The sequence below is a fragment of the Oncorhynchus kisutch genome, linkage group LG4, assembly GCF_002021735.2.
Source record: "Oncorhynchus kisutch isolate 150728-3 linkage group LG4, Okis_V2, whole genome shotgun sequence".
Taxonomy (NCBI): domain Eukaryota; kingdom Metazoa; phylum Chordata; class Actinopteri; order Salmoniformes; family Salmonidae; genus Oncorhynchus; species Oncorhynchus kisutch.
In genome coordinates this window covers 23,915,603-23,940,638 of record NC_034177.2, presented here as the reverse complement: position 1 = coordinate 23,940,638, position 25,036 = coordinate 23,915,603, and the positions used below count along the sequence as shown (strand labels likewise).

Genomic DNA, 25,036 nt, shown 5'->3' with positions numbered 1-25,036 from the left:
CTGAGTTTCTGTTGTTGCACCATCATACAGTTCCAGTCATCCAGTCAGACAAACACAGGCAGGCAGGGAAGGCTGACCTATGCTTTGATGTGACATCGTCCTGAATAATTCTCTGCAGTTATGCTGCATTCACACCATGTCGGAGATTCAGAACCTCTGCGTTAAAGTGAATGTAAGTTATTTGCGTAGAGCTTCATTCTGGTTGATTTTGATACCTCCCAATTGGGAAACTCAGGATCCGACTCTTCCGCCTAGGTTAGCAAGTCGGAAATGTCAGAGTTTCCGACATATCACGAACACCATAAGTACACTTCATGCTCAAACTGATGCAGTTCATTATGTCACCGGTAGAGGGTCACTGGCATGAAAACACAGTGGGGGTACAAAGGAATCAAAGAAACAGTGACTGACTTATTTTTCTGTAATTTATTTTTTTACAGTCAGCGACCACTAATAATTATGTCATGGTGTTTTTACAGTCAGCCACCACTAATAATTATGTCATGGTGTTTTTACAGTCAGCCACCACTAATATTTATGTCATGGTGTTTTTACAGTCAGCCACCACTAATAATTATGTCATGGTGTTTTTACAGTCAGCGACCACTAATAATTATGTCATGGTGTTTTTACAGTCAGCCACCACTAATAATTATGTCATGGTGTTTTTACAGTCAGCGACCACTAATAATTATGTCATGGTGTTTTTACAGTCAGCCACCACTAATATTTATGTCATGGTGTTTTTACAGTCAGCCACCACTAATATGTATGTCATGGTGTTTTTACAGTCAGCCACCACTAATAATTATGTCATGGTGTTTTTACAGTCAGCCACCACTAATATTTATGTCATGGTGTTTTTACAGTCAGCCACCACTAATATTTATGTCATGGTGTTTTTACAGTCAGCCACCACTAATATTTATGTCATGGTGTTTTTACAGTCAGCCACCACTAATATGTATGTCATGGTGTTTTTACAGTCAGCCACCACTAATAATTATGTCATGGTGTTTTTACAGTCAGCCACCACTAATAATTATGTCATGGTGTTTTTACAGTCAGCGACCACTAATAATTATGTCATGGTGTTTTTACAGTCAGCCACCACTAATAATTATGTCATGGTGTTTTTACAGTCAGCCACCACTAATATTTATGTCATGGTGTTTTTACAGTCAGCGACCACTAATATTTATGTCATGGTGTTTTTACAGTCAGCGACCACTAATATTTATGTCATGGTGTTTTTACAGTCAGCCACCACTAATATTTATGTCATGGTGTTTTTACAGTCAGCCACCACTAATATTTATGTCATGGTGTTTTTACAGTCAGCCACCACTAATATTTATGTCATGGTGTTTTTACAGTCAGCCACCACTAATAATTATGTCATGGTGTTTTTACAGTCAGCCACCACTAATATTTATGTCATGGTGTTTTTACAGTCAGCCACCACTAATAATTATGTCATGGTGTTTTTACAGTCAGCCACCACTAATAATTATGTCATGGTGTTTTTACAGTCAGCCACCACTAATAATTATGTCATGGTGTTTTTACAGTCAGCCACCACTAATAATTATGTCATGGTGTTTTTAGGGTCAGCCACCACTAATATTTATGTCATGGTGTTTTTACAGTCAGCCACCACTAATATTTATGTCATGGTGTTTTTACAGTCAGCCACCACTAATAATTATGTCATGGTGTTTTTACAGTCAGCCACCACTAATATTTATGTCATGGTGTTTTTACAGTCAGCCACCACTAATATTTATGTCATGGTGTTTTTACAGTCAGCCACCACTAATAATTATGTCATGGTGTTTTTACAGTCAGCCACCACTAATAATTATGTCATGGTGTTTTTACAGTCAGCCACCACTAATAATTATGTCATGGTGTTTTTACAGTCAGCCACCACTAATATTTATGTCATGGTGTTTTTACAGTCAGCGACCACTAATAATTATGTCATGGTGTTTTTACAGTCAGCCACCACTAATAATTATGTCATGGTGTTTTTAGTCAGCCACCACTAATAATTATGTCATGGTGTTTTTAAAGTCAGCCACCACTAATATTTATGTCATGGTGTTTTTACAGTCAGCCACCACTAATAATTATGTCATGGTGTTTTTACAGTCAGCCACCACTAATATTTATGTCATGGTGTTTTTACAGTCAGCCACCACTAATATTTATGTCATGGTGTTTTTACAGTCAGCGACCACTAATATTTATGTCATGGTGTTTTTACAGTCAGCCACCACTAATAATTATGTCATGGTGTTTTTACAGTCAGCCACCACTAATAATTATGTCATGGTGTTTTTACAGTCAGCCACCACTAATATTTATGTCATGGTGTTTTTACAGTCAGCCACCACTAATATTTATGTCATGGTGTTTTTACAGTCAGCGACCACAAATAATTATGTCATGGTGTTTTTACAGTCAGCCACCACTAATAATTATGTCATGGTGTTTTTAGTCAGCCACCACTAATAATTATGTCATGGTGTTTTTAAAGTCAGCCACCACTAATATTTATGTCATGGTGTTTTTACAGTCAGCCACCACTAATAATTATGTCATGGTGTTTTTACAGTCAGCCACCACTAATATTTATGTCATGGTGTTTTTACAGTCAGCCACCACTAATATTTATGTCATGGTGTTTTTACAGTCAGCGACCACTAATATTTATGTCATGGTGTTTTTACAGTCAGCCACCACTCATATTTATGTCATGGTGTTTTTACAGTCAGCCACCACTCATATTTATGTCATGGTGTTTTTACAGTCAGCCACCACTAATATTTATGTCATGGTGTTTTTACAGTCAGCCACCACTAATATTTATGTCATGGTGTTTTTACAGTCAGCCACCACTAATATTTATGTCATGGTGTTTTTACAGTCAGCCACCACTAATATTTATGTCATGGTGTTTTTACAGTCAGCCACCACTAATATTTATGTCATGGTGTTTTTACAGTCAGCCACCACTAATATTTATGTCATGGTGTTTTTACAGTCAGCCACCACTAATATTTATGTCATGGTGTTTTTACAGTCAGCCACCACTAATAATTATGTCATGGTGTTTTTACAGTCAGCCACCACTAATATTTATGTCATGGTGTTTTTACAGTCAGCCACCACTAATATTTATGTCATGGTGTTTTTACAGTCAGCGACCACTAATATTTATGTCATGGTGTTTTTACAGTCAGCCACCACTAATAATTATGTCATGGTGTTTTTACAGTCAGCGACCACTAATATTTATGTCATGGTGTTTTTACAGTCAGCCACCACTAATAATTATGTCATGGTGTTTTTACAGTCAGCCACCACTAATATTTATGTCATGGTGTTTTTACAGTCAGCCACCACTAATATTTATGTCATGGTGTTTTTACAGTCAGCCACCACTAATATTTATGTCATGGTGTTTTTACAGTCAGCCACCACTAATATTTATGTCATGGTGTTTTTACAGTCAGCCACCACTAATATGTATGTCATGGTGTTTTTACAGTCAGCCACCACTAATATTTATGTCATGGTGTTTTTACAGTCAGCCACCACTAATATTTATGTCATGGTGTTTTTAAAGTCAGCCACCACTAATATTTATGTCATGGTGTTTTTACAGTCAGCCACCACTAATATTTATGTCATGGTGTTTTTACAGTCAGCCACCACTAATATGTATGTCATGGTGTTTTTACAGTCAGCCACCACTAATATTTATGTCATGGTGGGCTCATGAGGGATTCTCTTTGTTCTCACTCTGGCTGGTGAGGGAGTAGGTGGACAAAGGGGCTATTCTTCTCAGTGGCCTGAGAGAGTGAGTTCTGTCCAGGGACCGGAGGGAAGGCCTGGAGGGGGCAGAGTATTCCATGAATGTAGAGATACAGAGCAACACTCCAGCTGTTTACAGGTCACAGGAATAAAGGAGGCTTATGAAGTGTGGGGAGAGAGACGGAGACAGACCTGACAAAGATTAAATGTCATGTTCTGAATTTCTCTCCACATTATCAGGAGCAGGGGGGTCAGAGGCAAGGGCTGACATGACCTCTGATCTCTTAATACATCACCTTGGGTGGGTCTTATAGAATTACAGCAACCATGTGTCTCCTTATGGCTGCATATAATTACAGCAACCATGTGTCCCTACTCCTTATTGCTGCATATAATTACAGCAATCATGGTTTGTTAAAAGGTGTGAGGTTGTGCTATGATACAAATTGTGGACCTAGCAGAGTTGCTATTGAGGCAATTTTCTAGGCTGAAACTAAAACCTCCCGTTCCCAGGGATTCTGAGCTCTGGGGCTCCTCAGCGAGCTGCTGCCTCCTGATTAGCTGGCCCAGTGATGGTGAGAACGCTCATCTTCCACAGAGCACGCTCAGTCTAGTGGGTGTTATGCAACCTTGTGGGTCACAACATTGGCAGCCTACATCTCTCTCTCACTTCCCACTCACATATGTGAACCCATCGCTACGCCTACAATCCAATCCACTCATGTTCACATTCAGCCTCACATACATAGGCAGGCAGAGAAGCATAGATAAAGGCAAAGGCACACGATCAAAAGCATATAGAAGCAATAGCATCATGGCTTATATAACAATGAGTGTAACACACATACAAATATGTGGGTACTTTAACTCAGAAGCAGCACAGGGAAGTGGTCCTCTGTAGCTCAGTTGGTAGAGCATGGCTTTGGCGCTTACAATGCCAGAGTAGTGGGTTCGATTCCCAGGACCACCCATACGTAAAATCAATGCACCCATGACTAAGTCACTTTGGATTATTGTTAAATGGCATATTTTATTATATAGAGGGAATGTTTTTAAATCTAGAATTTCTATGATCCATGTTATCCAGTACACATACTGTATACCAAGTGTGCTTCAGCTCATACGAGTCTCTTTATGAGACAAGGTGGGTAGCATAGGCATCATACATACTGTATGTTCTACGGCATCATTGTAGTACTGGTCCATGACAAAGGGCCTGTCCCTACAAGGCCTGTCAGTGTCAGTACTCACCCATGGCCAGAGGGGGCGATGAAGTACAGGCAGCAGTGAACCCTGTTGTCTGGCATCAGTCTTCGGTTCACCCTGGACTCCGCATTCAGGAAGTCCTCACACTTACTGTCAATGTAGTTAATGACAGGCTGCCAGCTGAGAGGGGGATGATTAAGGAGAGAGAGAGAGAAAATAGGAAAATGTTGTTTACTCTACATGTAGGCTCTCATTGACTCAGAGAGCATATATTCACACCTACACAACATACAAACTATGTCATTCATACATGCTCACTATTACTCCCAATACTCACCAGTTACTATTATCCACTGCATCTCCGAACCCTGGTGTATCGACGATGGTGAGAGTGAGTTGGACACCCCCTTCCTTCACCAGAACCTTGGACTGCTCCACCTGTAAAACAGCAACACAGTTTCTCTAAAACAGCACTCCATAGTTCCCATGTTATCCCTCAGCGCCTCCACACACTACAGTTCATCAATAGTGTCATCACGTTCTCTTGATCAGAGTGGCAGCTGGGACTCAGTGATATAGGGTTGGTTGATTTTTTTTCTTCTTCTCAGTTCAGGAGACTAATATATCATTCTCTCCCTGCTGCTGTTAGTTTCAGCGGCTCTCTGTTTGGCTGCATACTTTCGTTTCACAAGGGTAGTTATTTTGGATTGACACCTTTCAGTCTCTCTAAACACTCAAAGAGCTGGGCATATATCAAGCATTCAAAACACTTTTGTAAGTGTTTGACTGTGTGTGTGTGTGTGTGTGTGTGTGTGTGTGTGTGTGTGTGTGTGTGTGTGTGTGACTGTGTGTGTGTGACTGTGTGTGTGTGACTGTGTGTGTGTGTGACTGTGTGTGTGTGTGACTGTGTGTGTGTGTGCGCATATCTGCTTAAAAATGAACTTCAGTGAATGAAAAACAAAGGAAGAAAACCCCCAAAATACACACCCATCAGTTCAGTGAAATCTGAGTTGACAGAATGTGACCATTTGACAAACATAAGAGATTGTTAAGAGATTTATTGGAATGTAAATACTCTTCCCGTTTCCTCAGTGGCCACATCACACAGCTCACTTGCCCCAAGTCTACCCCTCAGTGGCCACATCACACAGCTCACTTGCCCCAAGTCTACCCCTCAGTGGCCACATCACACAGCTCACTTCCCCCAAGTCTACCCCTCAGTGGCTACATCACACAGCTCACTTGCCCCAAGTCTACCCCTCAGTGGCCACATCACACAGCTCACTTGCCCCAAGTCTACCCCTCAGTGGCCACATCACACAGCTCACTTGCCCCAAGTCTACCCCTCCACATTTACACTGTGGATCTGGCCGACCCAAACGGTTCCATTCCTAAACATTGGACACACTCCTCAATGGAGAACCAAACACATCAGCAAGGAACCACAGGGACCCCTGAGACACAACCAGGAATCTCAGGCCTCAAAAAATGTGCAAAACAGCTTATTTCTGTCTACATTCAAAAGTGAAGTCAAACATTCGCTCACAAACACATTGTTTTGGAGCAGCTTTATATGACAGTGATTCTAATTTCAGGAGATTGTAACTTACCATGGCTCAGGCCCACGCACTGATTGAGATTTATCTTCAGTGCTCTTAAATAACTTCATAATATGTTATTAATAATCTTCTAACTCTTGATATATGGGCAGCTAGTGGCTTGTGTGGATATTTTAATGTATGGTGGTTGGCTAGAGTCTAGACTAGCTGTGTTGCTGCTGCCCTGACACACGTGCAACTCCTGACTGAAGAAGGGATGGAGTTGGGTCGGAGGGTCGTGGATGTAGCTGCTCCTCTCTACTGTGGGTAGGCCATCAGCCAACCAGACCCAATACTGTTGATCGTGTAAATGAAGTGTTATCAAGTGTTAATAAAATGTTATGCTGCAGCTGCTGTGGCAGTACTGTTGATATTTAAACTAGGTAGCTAACAACACACACTTGACCGGTGACTGCTTCTCAAGACATGAGTGTTTGGATACCGGGGGCGTGCGAGCTCCGTACAGGGCAGACCAACAGGTGCAACCAACCAACAGCCGGGGGCGTGCGAGCTCCGTACAGGGCAGACCAACAGGTGCAACCAACCAACAGCCAGGGGCGTGCGAGCTCCGTACAGGGCAGACCAACAGGTGCAACCAACCAACAGCCGGGGGCGTGCGAGCTCCGTACAGGGCAGACCAACAGCCGGGGGCGTGCGAGCTCCATACAGGGCAGACCAACAGGTGCAACCAACCAACAGCCGGGGGCGTGCGAGCTCCGTACAGGGCAGACCAACAGCCGGGGGCGTGCGAGCTCCATACAGGGCAGACCAACAGCCGGGGGCGTGCGAGCTCCATACAGGGCAGACCAACAGCCGGGGGCGTGCGAGCTCCATACAGGGCAGACCAACAGCCGGGGGCGTGCGAGCTCCATACAGGGTAGACCAACAGCCGGGGGCGTGCGAGCTCCGTACAGGGCAGACCAACAGGTGCAATCAACCAACAGCCGGGGGCGTGCGAGCTCCGTACAGGGCAGACCAACAGGTGCAACCAACCAACAGCCGGGGGCGTGCGAGCTCCTTACAGGGCAGACCAACAGGTGCAACCAACCAACAGCCGGGGGCGTGCGAGCTCCGTACAGGGCAGACCAACAGCCGGGGGCGTGCGAGCTCCTTACAGGGCAGACCAACAGGTGCAACCAACCAACAGCCGGGGGCGTGCGAGCTCCGTACAGGGCAGACCAACAGGTGCAACCAACCAACAGCCGGGGGTGGCGAACTTGACAACGTCAAGGCGACTTACCTTGGATTCAGAACAAAATTTTTAAAAATGTCACCACCCACAAAGGGCACTTGGCGAGTGGTAGAGCAAAGGACTAGGTGCTCTGAACAGGTAGACCCCGATCTGTGCACGTGCCTGCCATGGTTACTAACTCCCAGCACATCCGTGCTCTCAGTATGAACCCAAATATCAAGCACCACCCCTGTGTGTGTGTGTGCCTTTGCATATGTGTCATAAAGACAGGAGGTTATTACAGGATGCCTCAGATGGCAGTCTAGTGGTGTCTCTCAACACCACCACTGGGTGTTGAGTTTCATGGGAACATTCCTAACCTCCTACTGACCCCTTCAGGCACCAAGAGGAACCAGCACGCCTGAGTCCAACTTATTCCCCTCTCCTCCCCTCCTTGTCCCCATTCTAAATCGAGACCACACAAACCTCCCCAAACACCCTTAACTAGCCTACACCCCTCCCTCCCCTCCCCTGGTCCTCCAGATGCAGCCTCTTCACCTGTCCATATCAAGGCCATATAAGGCTGCTGGTTCTCTGGGTGCGTTGCCTCTGACCTGGCCACCTTAACCATCCAGTGGGAATTGGGTTTGTTTGCTGTGTGATCTCTGGCCTTTGGTTGTGTTGAACTCCCACATCTGTTTGGATATGGGGGATGGTTAGAGGTGAGGAGGGAGGATTGAGCCCAGGGGGAGTTGGAACCAGCTAGAGAGAGAATGGAGGGTTTTTGGGAGTAGTGCCAGTCCTGAAGCGAGACAAACATGGATGAGAGGTAGGTTAGGTCAGGGGTGAGAGGTCGAGGAGAGAGGGATGTGGGCTACCTGAACAGTCTTCTTGATCCGTAGGGATGGCCCTGGGTAATCCTTGGAGTACAGGTCAGTCAGGAAGAGGGAGTTGATGAGCGTGGATTTCCCCAATCCTGACTCACCTATGGGAGGAGTTAAGGAGATCAGACATCAGTTACATTGTCAATCCATGTAATCCACCAACACCATAGCTAAAATAACATAGGTAAAACCAACATGTTTCAGCATACAGTTAATTAAGCCTTCATTTGCCTATGCATACACTTCAACATACTTACTAACATCATACACACCCTGTAGTGACACAGTCACAGTCTAAGGTTTGAAGGTAATCTCTGTCCCAAAGAACTGCAGCACAGGATATACAAAGCTGATTCCGTGTCTGACTGGGAAAGGTCAAAAGTGCATCTGCCAGAGAGAAGGCGTGTAGTCCGATGGAATAAAGCATGTCACTCTTCCAAATGTTCCTTCCCCTTTCTTCCCACCCTGACATTAGAATCATTCGGCATGTTGACGGTTTGACTATATGACCCATTAGTTTACAGATCACACACACACACACACACACATACATACATACATACACACACACCCCTCCCACTTACATGTTACAGTGATTAATGAGTGGGCATCTGGCAAACTGTGCTGGGGAGAGACTACTCCAGTGTTCAGGGGGTAGGGGATTGTAAAAGGAAGGTTGCCTGGCATGCTCCAGCAGGACCAACCCACTAGCAGCTGAGCAACAGCAGCACTACCACCATGGTCCCAGCAGGGGGCACCCCACCACAACCCATACTACTGCTCCAAGACATGTTCTTGGGGTTAAGGGGATCACTTATAGGAAATCGTAACAGCACAACATAAAACAAACTTGAGGGGAGGTTCATGGGGCCCTCTCTCTTCCATCAATACTGCCTGATAATGACTGACTGTTTAGATGAGTGGGGTTGTATGTGTTCATCTCTGCATACAATACTACATTACATTTACAACCAAATCATCTGCCACCACAAATTATGATGACTGAATCCCAGATAATTATCAGGTTGTCCTGAACAGTTGTGAAATCCTCAGATTCCAGTGTTTCTCTTAACCTTCACACAGACCCGCTCTTTGAGGTGCAGACTCTGGGCAGTTCCTCCGCACCAAGACACTTCTCAGCTCACCGCTGGCTGACAAACAGCACTGGATTACAGGATCCCTGGCTCTTTAAACACACTGTTTAACCAGGAGGTAACAGACATACTGTAACTGCTGGGTAAATTTACACATCCCAGCCCCTCGCCCATGCTGGAGGTGGTCACCCTCCCAAACCAGAAGGGGGGTGGGACATAAGTGCATCTCCTACGTCTCTCTGAGGGGAATGGAGGGGGACCACAGAGGGTCAGGAGTGTGCAGCTAAAGCAGAGAAGACATGCCCTGGAGCCTGATAGCAGTTACAAAGGCATTCTAATGGAAGCCAGTCACACACAGCCAGTCACCCTCCCCTCTCTGTGGCCTTGAAATCTGGTATTGGGGATCATCTGTTTCTCTCTGCCTCTCATGCATGCAGCATGGATCTATAACACCCAGATAGAGAGAGACCCTGTTCTGAGTCTGGGTCCTGGGATATTCATCTGCGTTTTGGGTTTAGACACTGCGGAGAACAGAATTAGGATCAGAGTTCACTGGATTAGAAAAAAAATAAAAAATACAGGATACTTAAAAATAAAATAAAAAGTTTGAGAAATGCAATATTAACTCTATTGGAATCCTGGCATAGAGATGCAGCTGAAGAGCTTTCAGCTCTGGTCACTAGCCTAGAGCCTCCTCATCCTTTGTTAGTTTGAGGGTGAGTGTGACCGCTTGCTGATGTTGGCGAGAAAAGCAAATGAATAACCAAACACTGACACGTGGAGAAATAATATATCTATTATCCTTTATACAGTGGCAAGAAAAAGTATGTGAAATTGGAAATACCTGTATTTCTGCATAAATTAGTCATACAATTTGATCTGATCTTCGTATAGGTCACAACAATAGACAAAGTCTGCTTAAACTAATAACAAACAATTATACGTTTTCATGTCTTTATTGAACACACCGTGTAAACATTCACAGTGCAGGGTGGGAAAAGTATGTGAACCATTGGATTTAATAACTGGTTGACCCTCCTTTGGCAGCAATAACCTCAACCAAACATTTTCTGTAGTGGAGGATCAGACCGGCACAACAGTCAGGAGGAATTTTGGACCATTCCTCCTTACAAAACTGTTTCAGTTCAGCAATATTCTTGGGATGTCTGGTGTGAACTGCTCTTGAGGTCATGCCACAGTATCTCAAAATCGGGTTGAGGTCAGGACTCTGACTGGGCCACTTCAGAAGGCATATCATCTTCTGTTGAAGCCATTCTGCTGTTGATTTACTTCTGTGTTTTGGGTCGTTGTCCTGTTGAAGCTCAACAGAAGTTGGGTGACGCAATTGGCGGACAGACAGCCTAACATTCCCCTGCAAAATGTCTTGATAAACTTTGGAATTCATTTTTCTGTCGATGATAGCAAGCTGTCCAGGTAGCAAAGCAGCCCCAAACCATGATGCTCCCCCTCCACCATACTTTACAGTTGGGATGAGGTTTTGATGTTGGTGTGCTGTGCCTTTTTCTCTCCACACAGTGTGTTCCTTCCAAACAACTCAACTGTAGTTTCATCTGTCCACAGAATATTTTGGAACATCCAGGTGCACTTTTACAAACTTCAGACCTGCAGCAATGTTTTTTTTGGACGGCAGTGGGTTCTTCCGTGGTGTCCTCCCATGAAAACCATTCTTTAGTGTTTTACGTATCGTAGACTCGTCAGAGATGTCAGCATGTTCCAGAGATTTCTGTAAGTCTTTAGCTGACACTAGGATTCTTCTTAACCTCATTGAACATTCTGCACTGTGCTCTTGCATTCCTCTTTGCAGGACGGCTACTCCTAGGGAGAGTAGCAACAGTGCTGAACTTTCTCAATTTATAGACAATTTGTCCTACCGTGGACTGATGAACATCAAGGCTTTTAGAGATACTTTTGTAACACTTTCCAGCTTTATGCAAGTCAACTATTCTTAATCTTAAAACTCACATTTTGTGAGCAAGGCAGCTCTAACTAACATCTCCAATCTCATCGATTAGACTCCACGTTAGCTGACTCCTGACTCCAATTAGCTTTTGGAGAAGTCATTAGCCTAAGGGTTCAGATACCTTTTCCAACCTACACTGTGAATGTTTAAATTATGTTTTCAATATAGACAAGAAAAATACAATAATTTGTGTGTTATTAGTTTAAGCACACTATGTTTGTCTATTGTTGTGACTTAGATTAAGATCAGATCAAATTTGATGACCAATTTATGCAGAAATCCAGGAAATTCCAAAGGGTTCACATACTTTTCCTAGACTCTGTAGGCCTATTATTACCAAAAAGAACTTGAACCATTTCCTACCATCTAAAAACCAACCCCTACTTCATCTTCCATCCACCCCTCTCATGCTGCTGTCCCAGATCAATTACACCCCCCTGGCCCCCATCTCCCCAAACACTCCACTTAAATGGTGCATTTCCATTCAGGATTTACCATGGTGTTTTACCCAAAAGGCTCAGACTTTTCTGTTTCTATATCGCGGGCCGGCACCAGTCTCTCTCTGGGCCATGGCTCCGGAGAACCTGCTCTCAGTTAGGGCCAAAGCCAGGCCACTGGTACTTCTCAGCTTGAATTTACATGCATTTTTATTTATTTTTTATTTGACCTTTATTTAACCTGGTAAGTCAGTTAAGAACAAATTCTTATTTTCAATGACGGCCTAGGAACAGTGGGTTAACTGCCTGTTCAGGGGCAGAACGACAGATTTGTACCTTGTCAGGGATTTGAACTTTTCGGTTACTAGTCCAATGCTCTACCCACTAGGCTACGCCTTTTCACAAAGCAACTGTTTTGATTATGCAGAGGTTGTTGATTCTGCTCACTGTCAGCCCTAGCTATGGAAACAACTTCCCTAGCATAACATAATGGTGTATACACTAGAGTAACACTGTTTCAGTGGAAAAGCAGCAAGAGAGCCACAACAGCCCAGCCACAACACAGGGCACTAACCAAACACAGAATAGAACTACTCCAAAGAGGATGCATCACAAATTAAAAACAAATGTCCTCTGCAGTGTACTCCACCTATAAAGGCTTCCGCAACCGTTTGGTCAAGTTGGTCCATATATTATGACAACATTTTAGACTTGAGTTTTTTTGGGGGCTGTTCGGGCACGAAATATCTTTTCTGGAGGAAAGCCGTAGTTCGGGGCCGAAGTCTACACCTCTTCGTCTGTGATTGGTCAACAGTAGGGATTCTTCAATAAAGTCTGTTGTCATTGAATAAGAAACCACTTGTTTCATGCAACAACAAAAAAAATATGAAAAATACTTCAAACATTTTAGTTGGATGTAAAATTGCACGACTAAAATCTCCTCGGCAAAAACGTCAAAATGATTATTTTTTATTTCACCTTTATTTAACCAGGTAGGCTAGTTGAGAACAAGTTCTCATTTGCAACTGCGACATGGCCTAGATAACGAAAGCAGTGTGACACAGACAACAACAGAGTTACACATGGAGTAAACGATAAACAAATCAATAACACAGTAGAAAAAATAAAGTCTATATACAGTGTGCGCAAAAGGCATGAGGGGGTAGGCAATAAATAGGCCATAGGAGCGAATAATTACAATTTAGCAGATGAACACTGGAATGATAAATGAGCAGATGATGTGCAAGTAGAGATACTGGTGTGCAAAATAGAAAAGTAAATCAAATAAAAACAGTATGGGGATGAGGTAGGTAGATTGGGTGGGTTATTTACAGATGGACTATGTACAGTTGCAGTGATCGGTTAGCTGCTCAGATAGTTGATGTTTAAAGTTGGTGAGGGAAATAAATAAAAGTCTCCAACTTCTGCGATTTTTGCAATTCGTTCCAGTCATTGGCAGCAGGGAACTGGAAGAAAAGGTGGCCAAATGAGGTGTTGGCTTTGGGGATGATCAGTGAGATATATCTGCTGGAATGTGTGCTACAGGTGGGTGTTATTATCGTGACCTGTGAACTGAGATAAGGCAGAGCTTTACCTAGCATAGACCTATAGATGACCTGGAGCCAGTGGGTCTGGCAACGAATATGTAGCGAGGGCTGACTAGAGCATACAGGTCGCAGTGGTGGGTGGTACAAGGTGATTTGGTAACAAAACGGATGGCACTGTGATAGACTGCATCCAGTTTGCTGAGTAGTGTTGGAAGCTATTTTGTGGATGACATCGCCGAAGTCGAGGATCGGTAGGATAGTCAGTTTTACCAGGGTAAGTTTGGCAGCGTGAGTGAAGGAGGCTTTGTTGCGAAATAGAAAGCCGATTCTAGATTTGATTTTGGATTGGAGATGTTTGATATGAGTCTGGAAGGAGAGTTTACAGTCTAGCCAGACACCTAGGTATTTATAGTTGTCCACATATTCTAGGTCAGAACCGTCCAGGGTGGTGATGCTAGTCGGGCGGGCGGGTGCGGGTAGCGAACGGTTGAAAAGCATGCATTTGGTTTTACTAGTGTTTAAGACCAGTTGGAGACCACGGAAGGAGTGTTGTATGGCATTGAAGCTCGTTTGGAGGTTAGTTAGCACAGTGTCCAAGGAAGGGCCAGTAGTATACAGAATGGTTTGTCTGCATAGAGGTGGATCAGGAAATGGCCCGCAGCAAGAGCGACATAATTGATATATACAGAGAAGAGTCGGCCCGAGAATTGAACCCTGTGGTACCCCCATAGAGACTGCCAGAGGTCCGGACAACATGCCCTCCAATTTGATACAGTGAACTCTGTCTGCAAAGTAGTTAGTGAACCAGGCGAGGCAGTCATTAGAAAAACCAACGAGTCTGCCGATAAGAATATGGTGATTGACAGAGTCGAAAGCCTTGGCCAGGTCGATGAAGACGGCTGCACAGTACTGTCTTTTATCGATGGCGGATATGATATAATTTATTACCTTGAGCGTGGCTGAGGTGCACCAGTGACCGGCTCGGAAACCGGATGCACAGCGGAGAAGGTACGGTGGGATTCAAAATGGTCAGTGATCTGTTTTTTAACTTGGCTTTCGAAGACTTTAGATAGGCAGGGCAGGATGAATATAGGTCTGTAACAGTTTGGGTCTAGGGTGTCACCCCCTTTGAAGAGGGGGATGACCGCGGCAGCTTTCCAATCTTTAGGGATCTCAGACGATACGAAAGAGAGGTTGAACAGGCTGGTTATAGGGGTTGCAACAATGGCGGCGGATAGTTTTAGAAAGAGAGGGTCCAGATTATCTAGTCCAGCCGATTTGTACAGGTCCAGTTTTTGCAGCTCTTTCAGAACATCTGCTGTCTAGATTTGGGTGAAGGAGAAGCTGGGGAGGGCTTGGGCGAGTAGCTGCGGGGTGGGGGGGAGCTGTTGGCCGGGGTTGGAGTAGACAGGAGAAAGGCATGGCCAGCCGTTGAGAAATGCTTATAGAAATGTTCGATTATCATGGATTTATCAGTGGTGACTGTGTTACCTAGCCTCAGTGCAGTGGGCAGCTGGGAGGAGGTGCTCTTGTTCACCATGGACTTTAGTGTCCCAAAACCTTTTGGAGTTAGAGCTACAGGATGCGAATTTCTGCTTGAAGAAGATAGCCTTTGCTTTCCTGACTGACTGCGTGTATTGGTTCCTGACTTCCCTGAACAGTTACATATCGCTGGGACTATTCGATGCTATTGCAGTCAGCCACAGGATGTTTTTGTGCTGGTCAAGGGCAGTCAGGTCTGGAGTGAACCAAGGGCTATATCTGTTCTTAGTTCTAGAATTTTTGAATAGGGCATGCTTATTTAAGATGGTGAGGAAATTACTTTTAAAGAATGTCCAGGCATCCTCGACTGACGGGATGAGGTCAATATCTTTCCAGGATACCCGGGCCAGGTCGATTAGAAAGGCCTGCTCGCAGATGTGTTTTAGGGAGCATTTGACAGTGATGAGGGGTGGTCGTTTTACTGCGGACCCATAGCGGATACAGGCAATGAGGCAGTGATCACTGAGATCCTGATTGAAAACAGCAGAGGTGTATTTGGAGGGCAAGTTGGTCAGGATAATGTCTGAGGGTACCCATGTTTACGGATTTAGGGTTCTACCTGGTGGGTTCCTTGATGCTTTGTGTGAGATTGAGGGCATCTAGCTTAGATTGTTGGACTGCCGGGGTGTTAAGCATATCCCAGTTTAGGTCACCTAACAGAACGAACTCTGAAGCTAGATGGGGGGCGATCAATTCACAAATGGTGTCCAGGGCACAGCTGGGAGCGAGGGGGTCAATAGCAGGCGGGAACAGTGAGAGAATTATTTTTGGAGAGGTTCATTTTTAAAATGAGAAGTTCAAACTGTTTGGGTATAGACCTGGAAAGTATGACAGCCTGCAAAGTTCTATCTCTGCAGTAGATTGCAACTCCTCCCCCTTTGGCAGTTCTATCTTGATGGAAAATGTTGTAGTTGGGTATGGAAATCTCAGAATTGTTGGTGGCCTTTCATAAGCCAGGATTCAGACACGGCAAGGACATCAGGGTTGGCGGAGTGTGCTAAAGTAGTGAGTAAAACAAACTTAGGGAGGTGGCTCCTGATGTTGAAATGCATGAAACCAAGGATTTTTCGATCACAGAAGTCAACAAATGAAGGTGCCTGGGGACACGCAGGGCCTGAGTTTACCTCCACATCACCCGAGGAACTGAGGAGGAGTAGGATGAGGGTACGGCTAAAGGATATCAAAACTGGTCGCCTAGAGCGTTGGGGACAAAGAATAAAAGGAGCAGATTTCTGGGCGTGGTAGAATAGATTCAGGGCATAATGTGCAAACAGGGGTATGGTGGGGTGTGGCTACAGCGGAGGATGCCCAGGCACTGAGTGATGATAAGAGAAGTTGTATCTCTGGATAAGCTGGCTATAATGTGTGGGAGCTGGGACAAAGGAGGTATAATGAGTGGAACTAGGGGCTCCATTGTAAACAAAAACAATGATAACTAACCTAAACAACAGTATACACGGCATATTGACATATGAAAGAGGCATACAGCGAGACAAAGTAATCACAGGTGTTGATTTGGAGAGCTAGCTAAGACAACAACGGGTGAGACAACAGCTAATCAGCTAAAACAACAACAGGTAAAATGGCGATGAATGGGAAGAGAGGGTTGAAAAAATAAACAGAATGGAGTACCATGATTAATGGACAGTCCAGCAGGCATCAGCTATGTAGCCAAGTGATCATAGGGTCCAGAGGGCAGCAATAGATGGAACAGAGAAGCCGCGGAGTAGTCGCTACTACGTTAGCGACACGGCGTTTAAAGTTAGTAGCCCGGGGCTAGTAGAAGTGTCTGCTCCGACGGAGGCCAGTTGAAGGCACAGCGGATGGAGTATTCGTCGGCAGACCAGTCGTAGTCGTGCGGCTGGGCGCCGTGTCGACTAAGGATCCAAGCCAGATGGCGAAAGAGGTATTGTAGTTGTAGTAATTTAGTGTTCTAGCCAGGAGATGCGCCTGTCTCACGGCTAACTGGTGCTAGCTTCGGGGCAGGGGTGTTAGCCACTATTGCCACCTGGTAGCAGCGGTGATCCGGTGGCAAGGTCCAGAGCTTATGGCAATTATCTGGTGGAGTAGTGTGTTCTAGCCGTGTTTGGGTGGAGTCCGGGTGAACAACTGAGTAGGCCGAGATAGCTTCGGTACTGGGTAACTCGGTGGGTGCTAGATAGCTGTGAAGATCAGGAGTAATGGTCCAGAGTTTACGGTATGAATCCGGCGTTGTAGTGGAGAGACAGTCCGTTACTGCTAGGCTGGCGAGTATTATCCAGGCAAAAAACAAAAAAAGGGCTGGAATCTGTGCAGAAGGTAAAGGCCGCTAGCAGTGGCTAACAATGACTAAATAGCTTTAGTTAATTAGCTTCTGATGGCTAGGTGGTTCTTGCTATAGGGTCTAAAAATAATTGCGGTTCCGTATCACATTGGGTGAAGCAGGTTACCGGAAGGTATAATTTAACTAAAATGGAGAAGAGATTGAAAATAAAATTGAAATATATACAAAAAATACAAAAGTACACGAGAGGACGAACAAAACACATCTGCACTGCTACGACATCTTGGAATAATATTTTAGTTTGATGTAAAATTGCACGATTAAAATGTCCTCGGCAAAAACGTCAAAATTAATGACAGATTTATTGAGTTATCTTAGATTCATTCTGACTATTTTGAGGAAGTGTATACTGGCTATGGTCTCTCAAACAGAACTATTGTGCTTTTTTCTAATTTTTCAAGCGAGCACACTAGTTTGGTTTGCCAGATATCGGCATTAACCTAATGCAGAGCCTGGAATGGAATAAATGGAACGGTTTCAAACAAACATTTATTACATTCCAGCCATTACAATGAGCCTGTCCTCCTATAGCGCCTCCCACCAGTCTCCCCTGAACCCATGGTAACTCATGGGGGTCAAAATCATGGTACAACAACAGTTGACATACCACATACAGTTAGTTGTGACAGCGGCTGTTCTGTGGTACAAACTAGCTGACAGCTTTGACCAATGATAGGGCTCACTCACCCCCCCCCCCCCCCTCTTCCGGAGGGCAAGTCCAAATGAATTAGCCTTCCTCTCAGTTAATTAAATAATGGTTCACATGATCTCTGGAAACACACTCTCCATAAATAGACCCTGTCCCTGATGACCCAGAGCTGCATGGATGGATGGCTGGTTGAACCCCCTCTCACTCCCCCCTCGTTCTTTCATTACAAGAACATTAACTGAGCAGTGTGAGGGGGACAGAGGGAGAGACTAAGAGTCAGGTGAAGAGAAAATGCAGATAGGGAGGGAACGGATGTAGAGTAGTGAAGAACAGTTAGAGAGCGACTGATTGAAAGGGCTATGGGGACAGACATACAGATGGACACAGGGTACATTTCCCAGGAGATTATTAACATTCCTGGCTTTTTATCTCTACTTTCTTCCTGTCAACATACTAAATGGCCAACCAAAAATTACCCATGGGGCAGCAGCTGGCCCTCGACATCCTGACAGGCCCCTTGACCCAGCGCCCCTCCCGTGCCCGGCCAGACCCCTCGCTCCTCTCTTCACCTCGCCCACAGAAAGGGGCTCCTGGTGCTTATAGTCGGTATGCCTGTAGCTCTTTACCACTGACAAACACAGAGCTCTCCTCCCCTAACTAACAGACATGTGGGCTTGAATCGGAGTCAAATGAGACATCTGGCCGACACACACTAAAAAGAGAAGGGAGAAAGAGGGGGAAGGGAGAGGAAAGAAAGGGTAAGAGGGGGAAGGGAAGAGAGAGAATGTGAGTAGGGATGTTTCAGTGGGACTGAATTCAGTAGTGATAAACGCTATTGTTCAGGAGAAAAGGGATGGCTGCAGTAGGGTCAAAGGTCATCTCTATTGTGATAAAGATCTGCAACTCACAAGGATGGACATAGGGCACAATCTTGATAACCTCAAACTGTTATAAATGATTAGCAAGTGTATTGGGTCCAAAAGGAAACACTCTGGTAGCCTTACAGATAGATTGGCTACACTCCACTGACTATAAACACCTGATCTTAAAATAGACAATGTGAGCCAGTTTCTAGAGATGTGAGAGAGAGTGAGTAATGTATAAAAGTTTAACTTTGAACCTCTGAGTCTAAACAGAAACAGCACGTGTGAGGTCATACAGGACATGTGCATACTCTGCAGCAGCAGCGCCTCCCACACACAGTCACTCACACACCCTGCAGCAGCAGCGCCTCCCAAACACAGTCACTCACACACCCTGCAGCAGCAGCGCCTCCCACACACAGTCACTCACACACCCTGCAGCAGCAGCGCCTCCCACACACAGTCACTCACACACTCTGCAGCAGCAGCGCCTCCCACACACAGTCACTCACACACCCTGCAGCAGCAGCGCCTCCCAAACACAGTCACTCACACACCCTGCAGCAGCAGCGCCTCCCACACACAGTCACTCACACACCCAGCAGCAGTCCCACTGATCACACACATTATCTTGCTGTGTCTTACCGCCAAGGGCCATAATAAATCATTGAGAAATACATTTCTCAAATACTTTCTTAGTGGCTCTGTCATCTTGTAATGTGATGAGATTTCCTTTACGATTCACCTGGAACATCGATTTCTGAAAACATCCTTTCTTTTCATGGTTCTATGCTTCTAAGGTAATGCTATCCTTTTGGTCAGTGAACAGTAAACAAGGGTTAGCAGATGACAGTAAAAAGATGAGTTGGATGAAAGCAATAGGTGAAAATAGACTGGCATTGAATATGGGATGGTGGAGGACTGTGTTATATAGGCTAGGGGAAGATGAATGGGTAGTAGAGGAGATGTGGGCCAAGCCAAGGCCTCAGTACAAACACTGGTGAGTGAACTACACAAAGAAAACTACAGTTAATCCCATAGATTACTCAGCCAAAGCCTGGGTCCCCTGCCAGGTCAGCAAGCAAGCCAGTCAGAGCTAAGCCTGTCAGACCTTCTTATCAGAACGCACACAGAGAGCTTACACACAACCAGGAGACAGACAGGCAGGCAGGCAAGTAGACACAGACATAATGGCTAACAGGAGATAACACAGACTGGGATCCACTGCTAGGCACTGACTGAGTAAAGAGAAGCTCCACTTCCAAGTGTTGTGCAGGGTTGTAAATTCTTAGGTCTTGTGAGGTGAGTTGTTATAGTGGGCTGTTTAGACTCCACTTTGTTCCTACAGTATATCATGGATTTGGATAACCTTGTACAGCAGCACGGATCTTTCCAATCTTTCCAAAGTTAGCTACAGAAACTGCCAGCTGGCCAAAAAGCCAGGAAACAGGTTTAAATCCTTCCCAGATTTTTGGAGGGAAAACAATTGTCCCGAGCCAAAGTTCTGTGACAGCGGAACAGTGGAGACACTTCCAAGCGACTGGGCTCTAACAAGCGAGTGGATTCACTTTCAGTCAAGACCCAAACAGAGCCCTAGCCTGTCAAAACAGTGAACCCAGCTGGCTTCCATTACAGCCAATCTTCACACAGCTACAGCTCACTCTACTTGCCTGAAAGTGCACTCTCTAACACTCTCACAGTGATATAGGTAGAGTTTCGCAATAGTGTGCATCTAAATGTGTTATATTGAGTTGCACCCCTTTTGACCTCAGAACAGCTTCAATTCGTCAGGGCATGGACTCTACAAGGTGTCAAAAGCATTCCACAAGGATGCTGGCCCATGTCGACTCCAATGCTTCCCACAGCTGTGTCAAGTTGGCTGCATGTCCTTTGGGTGGTGGCCCATTCTTGATACACACAGGAAACTGTTGAGCGTGAAAAATCAAGCAGCATTGCAGATCTTGATACAAACTGGTGCACCTGGCTCCTACTACCACAACCCGTTCAAAAGGCACTTCAATCTTTTGTCTTGCCCATTCACCCTCTGAATGGCACACATACACAATCCATGTGTCAACTGTCTCATGGCTTAAAACCCTTCTTTAACTGGTCTCCTCCCACTCATCTACACTGACACAAGTGACATCAATAAGGGATCATAGCTTTCACCTGGTCAGTCGGTGTCATGGAAAGAGCAGGTGTTCTTAATGTTTTGTACACTCAGTGTCTCTCACTGTCTCTCTCAAACACTTTTGTGCTTGTTCGCTCTTCCACACTTCACATTTTGTACGTGTAACATTTGGCCCAGCTGGGGTATGCAGTGGTTAGAGCCAAAAAGAATTAAAGAGAGGCCCATATGTAACAAGGCTGAAAGTAGGGATGTACTGATTCACAGATAGACATTTGAACCGGGGACCGATGCGTAACATGCGAGTGCATCGGTCCGCGGAAGCCCAAACAGATCCAAATGAAGCATGCATCCATAAGAAAACCAATTCAAACGTTACGAATCGCCAGTTTACAAAAAAAAAAATTCACTCATTCATTTCGGCCTCATTCTGAAAATACATCTAATCTGTTGTGACTGAATTGATGCTTCCTCTTCTTCAGCCTATCAAAATGTTATGCATGTAACGGAGTATGACGTTGATCTACAAGTCAGATAACAACTGTGTACAGTTCGCGGCAACGACAGGTAGGCCTACCCAATCCTTGTTCTAATATTCGTAGGCTACATCTACACAGCACCTTCAGCATTCAGATGTTTGTAAAATGGCTTTCACAAAATATTAAATCATAGGCTCATTAATTGAGGGACAACCAATGTAATTTGCTGGGTCACTGTTACCAAATGCATTTTTTACCAGAAGAGCTGTGTAGGATACAGGAGGGGTCACATTTCACATCTTGTTGATTGCACATTAACTACTGATTGGGACTTTGATTGCCAGGTTCACCGTACTAAATGACAACTGTCAGAGCTTTTGGTCATTTTTACATGAACAGGGTAAAGGTGTTATTTAATAACACGGACAGGAATAATTATTTGCGAATCGCACTGGTCGGGACTCTCCTCCGTAATGCCTCGATCACACCAATGGAACTCTGTGTTTGCATTGCAGAGGATGTTACGCCTTGATCACACCGACAGTGTCTTGTGTTTTGGTACACCAGAAGTAAACTCAGCAGAAAAAGAAATGTCCTCTCACTGTCAACTGTGTTTATTTTCAGCAAACTTAACAATGTGTAAATATTTGTATGAGCATAACAACAGACATAAATTGAACAAGTTCCACATACATGTGACTAACATCTGTCCTTGAACAAAAGGGGGGGGGGGGGGGGTCAAAATCAAGTGACACTCAGTATTTGGTGTGGCCACTAGCTGCATTAAGTACTGCAGTGCATCTCCTCCTCAGACTGCACCAGATGTGCCAGTTCTTGCTGTGCAATGTTACCCTACTCTTCCACCAATTATGGCCAATTACATTGCACTCCACAAAGAGACTGTGTGGCAGGCTGACCACCTGTTACGCGAGTGCAGCAAGGAGCCAAGGTAAGTTGCTAGCTAGCATTAAACTGATCTTATAAAAAACAATCTTAACATAAATCACTAGTTAACTACACATGGTTTATCTAGCGTGTCCTGCGTTGCATATAATCAATGCGATGCCTGTTAATTTATCTTTGAATCACAGCCTACTTCGCCAAACGGGTGATGATTTAACAAGCGCATTGGCGAAAAAAGCACTGTCGCTGCACCAATGTACATAAACATAATGCCTTTCTTAAAATCAATACACAAGTAAAAAAATGTAAACCTGAATATTTAGTTAATATTGCCTGCTAACGTGAATTTCTTTTCACTAGGGAAATTGTCACTTCTCTTGCGTTCTGTGCAAGCAGAGTCAGGGTATATGCAGCAGTTTGGGCCGCTTGGCTCGTTGAACTGTGTGAAGACCATTTCTTCCTAACAAAGACAGTAATTAATTTGCCAGAATTTTACATAATTATGACAAAACATTGAAGGTTGTGCAATGTAACAGCAATATTTAGACTTAGGGTTGCCGCCAGTTCGATAAAATACGGAAAGGTTCAGCCTTGTTTCACTAAAAGAATAAAGGTTTTGTTTTCGAAATTATAGTTTCCGGATTTGACCATATTAATGTCCAAAGGCTCGTATTTCTGTGTGTTTATTATATTCTAATTAAGTCTATGATTTAATATTTGATAGAGCAGTCTGACTAAGCGGTGGTAGGTAGCAGCAGGCTCGTAAGCATTAATCCAGACAGCACTTTCCTGCGTTTGCCAGCAGCTCTTCGCTGTGCTTCAAGCATTGCGCTGTTTATGACTTCAAGCCTATCAACTCCCGAGATTAGACTGGCAATACTAAAGTGCCTATAAGAACATCCAATAATCAAAGGTAAATGAAATACAAATGGTATAGAGAGAAATAGTCCTATAATTCCTTGAATAACTACAACCTAAAACTTCTTACCTGGGAATATTGAAGACTCATGTTAAAAAGGAACCACCAGCTTTCAGATGTTCTCATTTTCTGAGCAAGGAACTTAAACGTTAGCTTTTTTACATGGCACATATTGCACTTTCTCCAACACAGTTTTTGCATTATTTAAACCAAATTGAATAGGTTTCATGATTTTATTTATGGATTAAGTTAAAATAAAAGTGTTCATTCAGTATTGTTGTAATTGTCTTCATTACACACACACATACATATACACATATATATATATAAATCAATAATATTAAAAAGCGGCAGATTAATCGGTATCGGCTTTTTTTGGTCCTCCAATAATCGGTATCGGCATTGAAAAATCATAATTGGTCGACCTCTAGACACAACAGTAGTAGGCCTGATTACCAACAATGACGAGACCCTAGGAGAGTGGTGCCAGGAAAATAACCTCTCCCTCAATGTCAACAAAACAAAGGAGCAGATTGTGGACTTCAGAAAAGAGCAGAGGGAGCACGCCCCCATCCACAGACATTACCACAGTGGAGAAGGAGGAAAGCTTCAATTTCCTCGGCACATCACGTCACTGACGATATGAAATGGTCCACCCACACAGACAGTGTGGTGAAGAAGGTGCAACAGCATCTCTTCAACCTCAGAAGGCTGAAGAAATTTGACTTGGCCCCTAAAACCCAAAAACTTTTACAGATGCACCATGGAAAGCATCCTGTCAGGCTGTATCACCGCCTGGTACAGCAACTGCACCTCCCACAAGTGCAGGGCTCTCCAGAGGGTAGTGCGGTCTGCCCAACGCATCACCGGGGGCACACTGCCTGCCCTCCAGGACACCTTCAGCACCCGATGTCACAGGAAGGCCGAAAAGATAAATCAAGGACATCAACTACCCGAGCAACTACCTGTTCACCCCGCTATCATCCAGAAGGCGAGGTCAGTACAGGTGCATCAAAGTTGGGACAGTGAGACTGAAAAACAGCTTCCATCTCAAGGCCATCAAACTTAAATAGCCATCACTAGCCGGCCTCCACCCGGTTACCCAACTCTGCACCTTAGAGGCTGTTGCCCTGTATACATAGACATGGAATCACTGGCCACTTTAATAATAGAACACTTGTCACTTTAATAATATTTAAATAATGTTTACATACTGCTTTACTCATCCCATGTATATACTGTATTCTATTCTACTGTATTTTAGTCAATGCCACTCCGACATTGCTCAATCTAATATTTATACATTTCTTAATTCCATTCATTTAGATGTGTGGATTGTTGTGAATCTTTTTTAGATACTACTGCACAAGCATTTCACTACACCAGCAATAACATCTGCTAAATATATGTGAATGTGAACAATACAATTTGAATACTGTATACCCTGACATCAATTGCCTCATGCAGAGTGATGATTCAATAAACATGTG

General features: G+C 44.3%; 1 protein-coding gene across 2 annotated transcripts in view; it reads right to left on the bottom strand.

Moving 5' to 3' along the window:
- LOC109889269 (septin-7-like) overlaps positions 1-25,036 on the bottom strand; it is a 45,710-nt gene that overhangs the window by 7,274 nt on the left and 13,400 nt on the right. For both annotated transcript variants that reach the window (XM_020480583.2, XM_031822687.1), the window contains exons 4-6: positions 8,676-8,782; positions 5,366-5,466; positions 5,074-5,208 (exon numbers count right to left, since the gene is read on the bottom strand). In XM_020480583.2, coding sequence (XP_020336172.1) covers positions 5,074-5,208; positions 5,366-5,466; positions 8,676-8,782 — 343 coding nt within the window. The remainder of the gene's footprint in view (positions 1-5,073; positions 5,209-5,365; positions 5,467-8,675; positions 8,783-25,036) is intronic.